General features: G+C 39.5%; 1 protein-coding gene across 4 annotated transcripts in view; it reads left to right on the top strand.

Annotated features, from left to right (window-relative positions):
• The window catches only part of LRP1B (LDL receptor related protein 1B), a 765,918-nt gene extending 756,213 nt beyond the window's left edge, over positions 1-9,705 (top strand). For 3 of the 4 annotated variants that reach the window (XM_081167487.1, XM_081167486.1, XM_081167484.1), the window contains 3 exons: positions 223-361; positions 3,915-4,013; positions 8,414-9,705. In XM_081167487.1, the coding sequence (XP_081023613.1) occupies positions 223-361; positions 3,915-4,013; positions 8,414-8,554 (379 nt within the window). In that variant the 3' untranslated portion in view covers positions 8,555-9,705. The remainder of the gene's footprint in view (positions 1-222; positions 362-3,914; positions 4,014-8,413) is intronic. The other variant, XM_081167485.1, reaches the window with a different exon arrangement.
• The last annotated feature ends 3,192 nt before the right edge of the window (positions 9,706-12,897 follow it).

Here is a 12,897-nt window from a genome sequence, read left to right as displayed (position 1 = left end):
GGATAGTTGCAGAAGGGGTGTCTTTGCAGAGGAAAAGCTTCCCACTCCCCTTGGAAACATTGAAAATTAATCTGGCAAGGCAAACTCCCCTCCACACTGAAAATCACTTCCTTCTTTTCACAGATTTTTTATACACACACACACACACACACACACACACACACACACACAACCCAATACAGAGATTAATTTGTTCACTCTTTCCCTTGTGATATATTTTAGGGCAAAAACAATCCGACGACAACCAATTATAAATGGAGGAATCAATGTAGAGATTGGAAATCCATCGTATAATATGTATGAGGTGGGCCATAATCACAACGAAAGAGGTCTTTCAGATTTTACATTAAATCCAGAAAAGGTAAAATCAAATATTTGTTTCCTAATTTAAATAATTATGTTTTAAATACAGTAATAGCAAAATATTGTCATTGGGTAGGATCCAAAGGTATTCTTCCATTTGCAAAAAGAAGCTCTGATCCAGTTAAGGCTCCAGCTAATATGCAAGGAAGGGGTCAATTTTTGCAAATTTCTCTTCTCCCCTACAGCCCTCCTAAGTACTTCCCACACTATTTCAGAGTTTTCCAAAGCTCTCTGGAGGTGGGGAAAAATAAAATTGGTGAAAATGCCTCCCTTTATTCAGTAGTAGCTGGTAGCTTTTTGACTTAGTAGGGCTGAATTTTTTAACCTGCTCTTTCATCACAATAGGATTTTGACAGCACTTATTTAAGAAGCTTGCCATTATATGTGTACAGACTGACACTGTCTCTTTTTTCTCTGCACATCTTTGGACAGGGAAAGTGTTTCCATGTAAGAGGGTCTAAGTAGCATTTTCAGACGAGATTGATTCCGCACCTCTTACTTAGAAATTAAGCCGTATCACATGACTAAGTTTGTGAATTTATGTATTGTTTACACCTATACATCCACTGCCAGAAAACAAAACACATAAAAACTTTTAAAATGCTGGGAAAACTTGCTTACACAGGTTTCCTCTCCCCAAAATCAATTTAACTATTTATAATCCAAAATATACTTCTCTAAATTAAAACAAAAAACCCCAAAAGTATTCCAACCATCAGGGGGACGGACAGCTTCATTTGAGCCATTAGAACAAATCAGAACATATTTGCAATGCATGGATCAGTCCTGACAATGTGAAGTAACAATCTCTGCTCATGTGCAAAAGCTCATTACACCATACTAATCATAATTAAACTATGTTATGTCTGAGGTTTAGGAGAATATCTTCCAGATTTGAGGAAGTGTGTGGAGTCATAGCCAGATAGGAACAGTGCCCTAACGTTTCATTTCAGAAGTCCACTGACAAACTTATAGAAGAGCAAGGTAGAAATAATAAGAACAGAATGTATGGCTTCAAGATTTTGAGAAGGGATTTTTAATTACGTGACATTTTCAGTGGGAGGGCTGTGGACCAGCCTCCACCACTCTTACTGATCAGGGCCTCTTCTGAAATAGAAAGACTCATTTGAATCCAACCCATTATTTCCAGAATGCTTAATCTATAAGTCACAAATGCAAACATTCATGTGTGAAACCAGCTCAGTATTATACACTGTAACAATTGTGAGTTGTTCCTAATATATATTGATTATTTTCAACTGAAATAACGTAATACTTTCTTATCCCCACCAGGTATTTGAAATCTGCACTAACCATATGCTTTTACCTAATTAATTTTGAAGACCTGTGATGGGAAAACACTCTCTTTCCCGCTGCTACAAAATATCTCATGCCTGAGACTGCTCAATGACTTATTTTACATGATGACCATTGTACCATTCCCAAATTGTTCATTATTCAATGGTGATGCTGGAGCGATAGCAAGATAGTGAGCAAACAGTGTAAAACCTAAGAACCGCCTGGAACTTTATAGGGATTTAAATTATTTTAATGATTATCACTGCCTGGATGGGTTAGAGTTAATGGTTTATCTGGCCCAGCGTTCTGTTTCTAGCAGTGTATCTAGAAAAATCACGTATGGAATGAAGGTGTCAAAATCTGCTCCTCAGAGACATAGAGGTTCCATTTATTTAATGCTGGCAACCAGTATTTGATCCATTCATGGAAAACAGATCTTATTCTTTTGAAATTCATCAAAGATAGCCGCCATCTGCACATCTCAGTGTCAATGAATGTTGTTTTTAAAAAAGAATCCCAATCAAATGTTCTGGCATTATGCGAAAGGGATTTCTATCTCTAAATGCAATTTATCAATCCTTAATTGTGTTTTTTTTCTAGACTAAAAAGACCTATATACTGAAGTGATTCTTTGTATGGAATGTGCAATAACCCTTAATGGTTTTTGCTTTACTTTCCTGTACCTTTTCCAAATCTGTGATATCCTTTTTTAACATGGGGTGACCTTAATGGCACTGGGAGAGGCTTCTTTCATCTTGTACATGTGAAGCATTTTGAGGCACATAAAAATTCTGGTCAATCTCTTTGTTACATGCCAAATGAACACACACACCCCAGTTGCACACCTAACACTAGCAAAGTAGTTTTGCTAAGTTTTCAAAGAATCTCCCCATCACTTAAAAGGAAACACTCCTGTTGTTCCAAATTACCGTCATCTGTACAAGATCTTGAAGAATTACCGTATTTTTCGCTCTATAACACGCACCCGACCATAACACGCACGTAGATTTTAGAGGAGGAAAACAAGAAAAAAAATATTCTAAACGAAACAGTGGATGTATGATTTTTGTGGTTCATGCTGTGGCCACAGACATATGATCTGACAGTGAGTTTGGAGTAGCCCAATGCAAAAATCCTGAGGATCCATGTGGATCCATGCTTTGTAACCATGTTTTTGCACCACTGCGGCCCCAGGCAACAGTGGGTGCGTGATTTTTTTGGTGCAAGCTGTAGCCATGGACATGCTATGTGATCTGATGGTGAATTTGGGGTGACCCAGTGCAAAAATCCTGAGGATCCATGTGGATCTGTGCTTTGTAACCACGTTTTAAGTGGGGAGGGAAGGAAAAGCACTCAAGGGACAAGGAGCACACGTGGGGTGGGTGGAGAAGGATGCTGCTAATAATGAAGAAGAGGGGTATAATTGGAGAAGGCTCCTCTCCCCTCCCGCTTTGCTCCTTTCTTTAAAGCAAGCAGGCTCTGCTTTTCTTCCTCCTCCCGCTCATCCTCAGCTTAGCGAGCTGAAAACCTTTGCTGCTATGTAGCGAGCTGAGTGGGGAGGCGAGAGGGACAGAGAGCCTGCTTGCTTTAAAGGAACCAACCAGACAGGAGCCGCTTACACTCATGTAAGCGGCTTCTCTCCTCTCCCGCTTTGCTCCTTTAAAGAAGCAGGCACTCTGTCCCTCTCTCCTCCCCACTCAGCGGCTCTTCTTCCGCTTTGCTGTTTCAAAGTGAGCCATGGAGGATGGAAGGAAGGGGCACCATGGATCCTCTGCTCATGACTGCAGCAGATCCCCCCCGCCACCCGTAGGCATACCCTCCATAACACACACAGACATTTCCCGTTACTTTCTAGGAGGAAAAAAGTGAGTGTTGTGGTGCAAAAAATACGGTATTTCAATATTATGATGTATACAGTTGCCCTATGACAGAGGAGTAGCTGGATTATGAATAGTTTTTAGAAATAGCCAAGTGTGTCCTAGTCAATTAATCACATGTGTATACAATAAATTAGGGCTAGCCCCTAGGGCCATTTGAAAAAATGAAGATTACTGTAGAACAGAAATGCTTCCTGTACTAATGAAAGTATTTTTAAAACTTGTATGCATTAAAAAAAAATCTTTGGAAAAAGATAAAGTTCAAGTATGTAATTTTACTCATTGCTTGTTCAATACGATTTCAAAATGTAGAAGGAAAATGCAGTATTTTAAAAACAAGAACTAAATGCAAAAAATTGCTGTATTTAAATGCAGGCCAGGTATATAGGGGGAGGGTCCACAGTCTTCAAGCTTCCCCACACAGCACCGCCAATCTACTTAAACTCTGACCTGAAAGGACCTTTAACAGCAGGGGTGAGAAACTGCCGTTCATTTTCCATGCTCATTCTACCATAGCCCCTTACTCAAGATTTAGAAATGATTTGTATGAGTTTACAACTGATAAAGGTAGCACTAATATGCAAACAAGTATTTAAATGAATGGTGTATTTAAAAATAGCCATACAATATGATATGAAACAGTATAAATGAATCTAGACCTGATGTTAAAAGTGAAAATGCAATTAATGTGCACATTTATTATGTGAATAACAGCTGCAGGGAAGCCTGGGGTGCCTGTGGGGATAGATATACAGCTGCAAATGGGAGCTCCCTTAGAAACACAAGTAGCAGCTTCAAAGAGGTGATTTTGTGGCAGGCAGATAAAGAATTTAAATTCTGCTCCCCACCCACCCTCACAATCCTGCTATTTAGATACATGCACATTAATTGTATTGACACAGTTCATGTCACATCTAGTTTGGCCCTGGAAATAAAGCAATGATAAGAAGGAAACTTATTCATAGATAAGTCATGTTTTGCTGTGTAGCATCAGCGCAGCATACGGATTGTTTGCTTCTTCAGAAAAATTAAAAGAGACAAGGCACCCATTACAGTAAAACAAAGAAAAGAAGGAAAGGCAGCCAAAGCAGTAAGTAACCAAATGAAAAAGAGACCTCTGAAGAAGAGTTAAAATCCTCAAAAGGAACTGGATACTATGTTGTCGTCAGCGCCATCTTGAAAACTTCAAATTGAATAGCTCTAACCCATTATGGTGCAGCCAGGTCCAGCTAAGAAATAATTTCAAATATTCAGTCATATTTAGACAGTAGTGTCGAAGGTGATGCTTTGACATCTGTTTTCACAGAAATCAGTGTTTGCACCTTTTAGCTACTAATTCAAAGAGAAACTTCAGGCAAGATAGTAAGCGGGCATAACTAACTGAAAACTTTTTATCACACTAAAAGAAACTGACAGGAGGAAAAAGTGCACAAATTTATGACAAACTATTTCTCTGGGAAATAAATTGTAATAAATTTTTCATTAAAATTAAGATCAACTAGCCACTTTATATTAATACCCTACATCAGACAAATGGTTTATCTGGAGTATTATCGGCTGCTCAAAATAATGTGTCAGTAACATTACACAATATCTAGTGTCTTAATAAGCAAAATGACATGCCCAATTAGATGCGTTCTCTGTACCTGATTGAGCGCTGGATTGTGTAACAGATTTTAGGGCAGTGGAACAAGTTTATGAGCACAAGGCACAGAACTGAAATAAAGTTAGTGGTAAACTTAAAAGGCTTTAAAATTAGTAGGTAGTTGGACATGAATGTTCCCAACGTTCTCTAAATTTCATCTGCTGGACTGGATCCAGACTTTGCTCCCTGCTGGTTAGAATATTCCAAGTGGCATTCCACTCAAGAGTATGCTCCAGTTAAGTAGTGGAGGAAGGTGAATTTTGCCAATTCTCTCCCACACTCTTCCCGAGGGTTGGGGACCCTCCAGAACAGTGTGTGGGGGGGTGCCACTGCTGGCAGCAAAGTGAGAGGGAAATTGGAAAAAATAACCTCCCCCTGCCACTCCTCTTCATAGATCAGAAGGTTTCCGTGGACAGAACAAGCCTTTATGTCCACAAGTCAAGACTGACTCCGACCCATAATTAATGAGTAATGAATCAAAGACCTTTAAACTTTCTTAAACATCAGTGACATTATTAATAATCATATTCATATGCAAGGATGCATGTATTTATATGAAATCATTTACACTCATTTGTAATGTGGTTTCTGCAACTGGATATCATTTTGCATGTATTGCACCAAAACGTTCATAGGATGTTGTAGAGCTGGCAATCACTTTTTTTCTTTTTCTTTTTACAATATACAGCATGAGACAAACAGACTGGACAGACCCATTCACTGGGCTTTTATAGGGCTTTAATTGTGAGCTTATCTGGCCATGAAAAATGGAGTTCAAGCCAACATTCAGCCCAATGATATGTGTGTTTACTCAACAATAATTCTACTAAGTCTAGTATCAATTAGGTATGCATAAGGTTGCAGCCTTAATAATATCCAGAACTTTCCTTTAGGTAAAGGTAAAGGTACCCCTGCCCATACGGGCCAGTCGTGTCCGACTCTAGGGTTGTGCGCTCATCTCACTTAAGAGGCCGGGGGCCAGCGCTGTCTGGAGACACTTCCGGGTCACGTGGCCAGCGTGACTAAGCTGCATCTGGCGAGCCAGCACCAGCGCAGCACACGGAAATGCCGTTTACCTTCCCGCTATAAAGCGGTCCCTATTTATCTACTTGCACTTAAGGGTGCTTTCGAACTGCTAGGTGGGCAGGAGCTGGGACCGCCGCGGGAATTCGAACCGCCGACCATGTGATCGGCAAGCCCTAGGCACTGAGGTTTTACCCACAGCGCCACCCGCGTCCCTATGGTCCTTTAACTATATCCTAATGATGAAAATTATCTAATATTTTCATGCATGCTTCAAGCATATTCTTTTTTTGTAAATAAAATGATACAGAAGCTATAAAGACATTACTATAGAAAAAAGGCATCTTGCAAAAATGCTCATAATTAAACCATAACAAAGTCTAATGACTAGATCTGTCCTATGGGCTCAATGTCGAGGTGGTCTGAATGTTGTGGTTGCTTTTATATTCAGTACAATTACCAAGTGAAATATTGAAGTGTATGAGTAGGATATTTAGAACTTAGGAAAAGAGTTTATTTAAGTCTGATCTAGTTGCCCTTTGAAACTTCTCCTACACCTTTCATGCACAAGCACAACATGTATGAGTTTCTCCATCAGCTGTCCTCATACAAGTGGAGAACTTGAGAGTCACTTCATGTGCCTGTAGAACATGTATCCAAATGGACTGCGCACATGTGAATATTTGTGTCTGTACAAAGTAAGAAGGCAGTCTTTTAAAACACTATTCATTGACTTAGATCAACGTCCCGGCTGGAGAGGCACCCATTATTGTCACTAAGGCACCCTGCCCTTTACTAACTTTTAAATCAAAATATTGCGGTGGCAGCTGCGCTGAAGAGCAGGTATCCTAACATACTATGAAGTTTGTAAGCATTTCTGCAGTAGTATCCCTTGAGAGTTGTGGTCATTCCAAGGGTAACTGCTATTCATATTCTCCATAACAGGATCATATGAAAATATGTAATCTTCGACACCTCCCTTTCCATGGAGGCGCAGATTGCAGCTATAACAAAGGCGGCATTTTTCCATCTCCGCCAAGCTAAGCAGTTGGCTCCTTACCTCTCTCGCCCTGACCTAGCCACTGTGATCCACGCGACGGTCACCTCCAGACTGGATTATTGTAACTCGCTCTACGTGGGGCTGCCCTTGAGACTGACCCAGAAACTCCAGCGGGTGCAGAATGCTGCAGCGAGACTCCTTACGAGGTCTTCGCTGCGAGATCACATTCACCCGGTGCTATACCAGCTGCACTGGCTCCCGGTGGAGTACAGGATCAGGTTTAAGGTGCTGGTTTTAACCTTTAAAGCCCTATATGGCCTAGGACCCTCGTACCTACGGGACCGCCTCTCCTGGTATGCCCCACAGAGAAACCTACGGTCTTCAAATAAAAACATCTTGAAGGTCCCAGGCCTCAGAGAGGTTAGGCTGGCCTCAACTAGAGCCAGGGCTTTTTCGGCTGTGGCTCCGATCTGGTGGAACGCTCTGTCACAAGAGACCAGGGCCTTGCGGGACTTGACATCTTTCCGCAGGGCCTGCAAGACAGAGCTGTTCCACCAGGCCTTTGGCCAGGGCACAGCCTGACTCCCTCCCTCGACAATCTTCGCAGAGCTCTGGCCCAATGGTTGCCAGTGGCTTGAATTAATTAATTTTTATAATGAATGATTTTAGAATGTTGTTTATGTTGTACTTTTGTACTGTTTTATTGTTGTTAGCCGCCCTGAGCCCGGCTTCGGCTGGGGAGGGCGGGATATAAATAAAATTTATTATTATTATTATTATTATTAATATAAGAAACTGAGAAATGAATTGGCATAGTTTTCATATGTTCCCTTCCCATATTTCCAATAAACTTGATTTCCCCTCAGTGTTTTTTTTCCCCTTGAAAAATAGGCGTCGGTACTCACCATGAAGTTGTTACAGTAAGTGCCACACTTTTTAACAAAAAGAAGAGCCGGTACTGCGTACTCTTGAGTACCCCCCTGAGAAAAAGCACTGTTTCCCCTCATGTTGCATGTCATCAGTTGTATTAAAAGCATGTCCCATTAGTTATTTAACAACTCTTTGTTATTTGCGTGAGCCAAGGTAATGAATAATCATGTCCCAATTTGTTCCTATGTGTGCATGTTGTGTGATGTATTAAATTGAGAGGTTTCTTGATTTTTGTGCCGGAGCTATTCTTAATATCACATATTTATCTCTTTTCAGCCAACAAACTACTCCAATCCAGTGTATGCAAAATTGTACATGGATGGGCAAAATTGTCGAAACTCCTTAGCCAGTGTTGATGAGAGGAAAGAACTCCTTCCAAAGAAAATAGATATTGGCATAAGGGAGACTGTGGCATAATCCATTGTAACCTTTTGTATACTGTATAAATGTATAAAATATAATGATTACTTTTCTATGTACCAACAGTATTATAATTGTTTTAGCATCAGCATTACCTCTGGATTTATTTTTTTTCTGTTTGGTTGGTGGTTTTCTGGGTTTTTCTTTTGCTGATGACTTGACTGACCATTTGTATGGTATTTTTATGGGAAAAAATTCTGCACTACAGTAAAATTTACAACAATGCTGCTGATATAACACACATTGAATTTGTTACAAATTAAAAAAAAAAATCCTTTGTAGTGTGAATATGAGCAATCTATTTTGTATGAGCCTTTTCCTTTGGTTTTACTTAATCAATGAAGATGATATCTGCACTTTTCCATTATATGGTCTGAAGGCTGTAGTACAGTGTGTGAATTTGTTTATCTTTTAAATGGTGGAAGTATGGATGGTCTACTCTCTTTGTGCCCATTAAAAATTCACTTCAGATTGTTAAAATTTTAGGAAACCTAATTTCACAAATAAAGCATAACTTCCTTTTACAGTTAGCTTTAGGTTGCCAAGAAGTTATGAGTACTATAGAGAACATCTAATGGTCTGCATGAACACAGATTTTTCCGTTTTGGAGATTCAGTGGTCGTCCAAGCTATACTAAACATATATACCATGTAAAAAACCTTCGTATTTAGTAAAACCGTATAGAACTTAGTGATATACGACTTGCAAGTGGAAGGACCTTAATTGATGTGTGCTAAGGCCTATTCTGCAGTCCTGTATACAGTAGCTTACCTGGAGCACAAGAGGGCATCGCCTACACACATATTATATATTTATTTACTCAGCCATATGCATTATTTGTGTATGATGAATTCCCCCGTGGTGTAAGGAGAGCAAAAAGCCATAAGCACACACATCAATAAGAGAATTCTTAAAGGGAAGAGTGGGGAGAACCCATACTTGCCTAAAAATATTAAATCAAGCCAGTCTTCATCATTTTGTATCTGTTTAAAAGCTACTGTGGATTATTTTTAAAATTTCCTCAACAAACCTCAAAATCACATTCTCAGTAGTGGGTGGAAAGCGTTCAATGTAATGAGTTTCCAGCACTTTCTCTGGTACAGTATTAGCTTATTTTATGTTGTTATGAAGAATAAAAAAAAGAAAAATCAATACAATTTGCCTTTTTTTAATTGTGACAGAAATACATAGTGCAATTTCTCTAGGTTGTTAAGAAAAAAACAGTCCTTGAAATATTTTATACATAACTTTAAAGGCACAAAAGATTTCACACACCTGTACACAAAGAATGGGGGTGGGGGCTTTTGTTCTTCTGCTACACATTACTGATTTTTTAGCTGTCATGAGATATTAATCTAACAGATTAAATATGTTTGTGGTGGCTCTTTTTTCCCTTTGTACGAACATTGCAAAAAAAAAATATACAGCTGTTTTATAAAAGATTTTGTTGTATTATGTGCATGCATACTACCTATTTCTAAACTTTGCCATGTTGAGGCCTTTATTAAAAAGAACTTGATTCATGTAATACTAGTGCAGTTGTGCTTGAACAATGTTATACATATCGCAACCCTTTTTGAGTATTGGTTAAAACTATTTTTAATAGAATAATATATTTCATTTGGTTAAAAAAAGTCATTTTGCCTATGTTTTTTAAAAAATGAAGTCCTACATACTTCACAAAAATGTTGACTTCTATTTACTCAAATGAAACTCTAACACTCTAACTACCCTGTTGAGGAGTTTGTAAATACATTCAAAAACATATTTCTTGAGCATTGTCAACTCAAGAAACAAAGATCCGTTATACTTAATGTGGGAAGCAAAATGTCAAACTTTCAATTTTTATGTCATATTTTGCCCTCAACACAAAGTTGTACAAAATGTCAAACTCTCCTTCTTCTGTTTAAGAGGAGTAAAAGTTGGTAAATAAACATGGATGGCTCTAATTCATGAGAAAGACAGATAAAGTAATCTGCCAATCTGCAAAGACAAAGCCTTTTTTAAAAAGCTGAAATTTCACTAGTCAGATGGTTGACAGTGAAAAAGTTGCATGGGAGGAAGCTGAATCCACTCTCCCTACTCGCCCTTCTGAATGATGAACGGCAGATTTCAAAGGTTTTTAAATGGCTAGTACACGTGGTTCTAGTTTCTGGGTCAGTCTGAAGAATACTGTACAAAAATCTATTTATGCACAGGATTCTCTGTCCAACCAGTGACAAACAAACATGTTCAGTGTTCAAGTCAGCGGACTATAGCCAATTAAGTCCTACTCACAGAAGACCCATTGAACGTAATGTTATGGTAGGTTTGCTGATACATACAATTTTACCAATTTGCTCCTCAAAGTCCATCAATTATTTTGCCAAGCAGGTACTCTTGTTAATTATCATCATTTGGGAAGGTCCACTAATTTTGAAGGAAACCTACCTTGACACTATATGAAATTTGCTCTGACAAGAAATAATGATGGCCACTAACATGGATAGCTTGAAAAGAGGAGTGATAAGGCTATCAGGGCCTCCTAGCTGATGCTGGCTATGCTGACTAAAGTCTTCCTCATTGCTGGGGGAACAGTACACCTCTGAATACCAGTTGCTGGGGGTCACAAGTGAGGAGAGTGCTTTCACACTCAGGTTCTGCTTGTAGCCATCCCATCGGCAGCTGGTATTATAAGAACAGGTACTGTAAGAACAGAATGCTAGGCTAGCTTTTCTCATAGTCTTGTGACACTGCTATTCAACTACCCTAGAAGCCACTTGGTCCTGTTCATCCTTCCTAATCTGTGGCCTACATTTTAACTAATCTCTCTTAAAGGTAAAGGTAAAGGTCGTCGTGACCAACTCTGGGGTTGCGGCACTCACTTCGCTCTATGGGCTGAGGGAGCCGACGTTTGTCCGCAGACAGCTTCCGGGTCATATGGCCAGCATGACTAAGCCACTTCTGGCGAAACAGAGCAGCACACGGAAACGCCGTTTACCTTCCCGCCGGAGCGGTATCTATTTATCTTTTTTTAAAAAAAAATAAATTATTGGTTTTTCCACTTTTATAAAGACAAAACACACACAAAAAAGACACAAGACAAGAACATGTATAAATTCAGAAAATCCTAGTTTCCTAACCCTATTCCCTGACTTCCCCCCACCCCCCTGATGCATCCCAATTCCCAAAATTTTGTCAGCAAATTGGTGTTTCTCCTCTTAACCATCTTATTACCTTTTTTTATAAAGAAATATAGATTTTTCCTAAGTTGGACTCAAGTTCTCTTCCATCAATTTCTCATTTTGTCTTAATTAAAAATCATATTAACTAAACCTAAAAGTCTTGAGTGTTTTTAAGATTCTCTTCTTCCCTCCCTCCCATCCCCGGTTTTTGTCCCTTCCCAATACATATCCAGAATAGCAGTTCTTAGCCTGGGTTCCTCACGTCCGAGGCTTTCAAGTCTCTTTCAGTCCCTCTCCGCCGGTCTTGTTGGTAGTCCTTTATGTCAGTCATCAAGTCTGGAAAAAGTTCTTTCGCCATCAAACCATATTCTCTTCCCACAAGGACATCTGAAAGCCACTGCTGAGGAATTTCCACAAATCCTGCATCTTCAAAGTCAAAGTCAGAATGGAGGCCCCAATCATGTTTCTTTGTTTTAAGTTCCTGTGTTCCATAAACTCCCGGGACCTCCTCCTTCATCTTCTTCATCTTTCGCAGACTTGTGGTAGATGTAATCCAAAAGTCTCCTTGCTTGTATTCCACAGATGTCGGCTTTTGGTTGTTACTTCCCAGCTTTACTTTCTCTTTTTCTTGTTTAGTCTCTTCCACCTCTTCAGATATCAGTTCCCATTCAGCTGTGGATTCTTTCTCATTCAGGTCCTCAATACATACAGCAGAGCTGCCTGTTCCAGAAGTCAAGGTCATAAGTTGTTTATTCATAGCCAAGCTCTGCTCTTGTAGAATTCCCACCAATTGAAACATCCTTTCGATTTCCACTAGTAACTTTCCATCCACAGCCATTGTAGCCATTGTAGTTTCACAGAATTCCCCCTAGGGGGAATCTGGTTACTTATTAGCTTTTTCTCCAACAATCCTTTAACTTATTTTTATTACTTTGTTTCCAACAATCTTGGTTCAATTGTAGCTCTTAGTCCAGAGGGATCTTAAATAGCAATTTTTCCGCTCTAAACTGCCCGTTTGACAGCTTTGACAGCTGTCAAACTCCGCAGCTCTTACACAGGCACAGAAACAGGACGCTCCCGGGCCCGGGAGGGGGGGTTGTTTAAAGCAAAAAGAAGGCTTCCCAGTCTCCACTCTCCAGCTCAAAATTTCTTTTAGCTAAATCTTGGAAGTTAGTG

This window comes from Podarcis bocagei, assembly GCF_964188305.1.
Source record: "Podarcis bocagei genome assembly, chromosome: 1".
Lineage (NCBI taxonomy): Eukaryota > Metazoa > Chordata > Lepidosauria > Squamata > Lacertidae > Podarcis > Podarcis bocagei.
The sequence above is the reverse complement of the archived record's forward strand: the minus strand, read 5'-3'. Positions and strand labels throughout refer to the sequence as shown.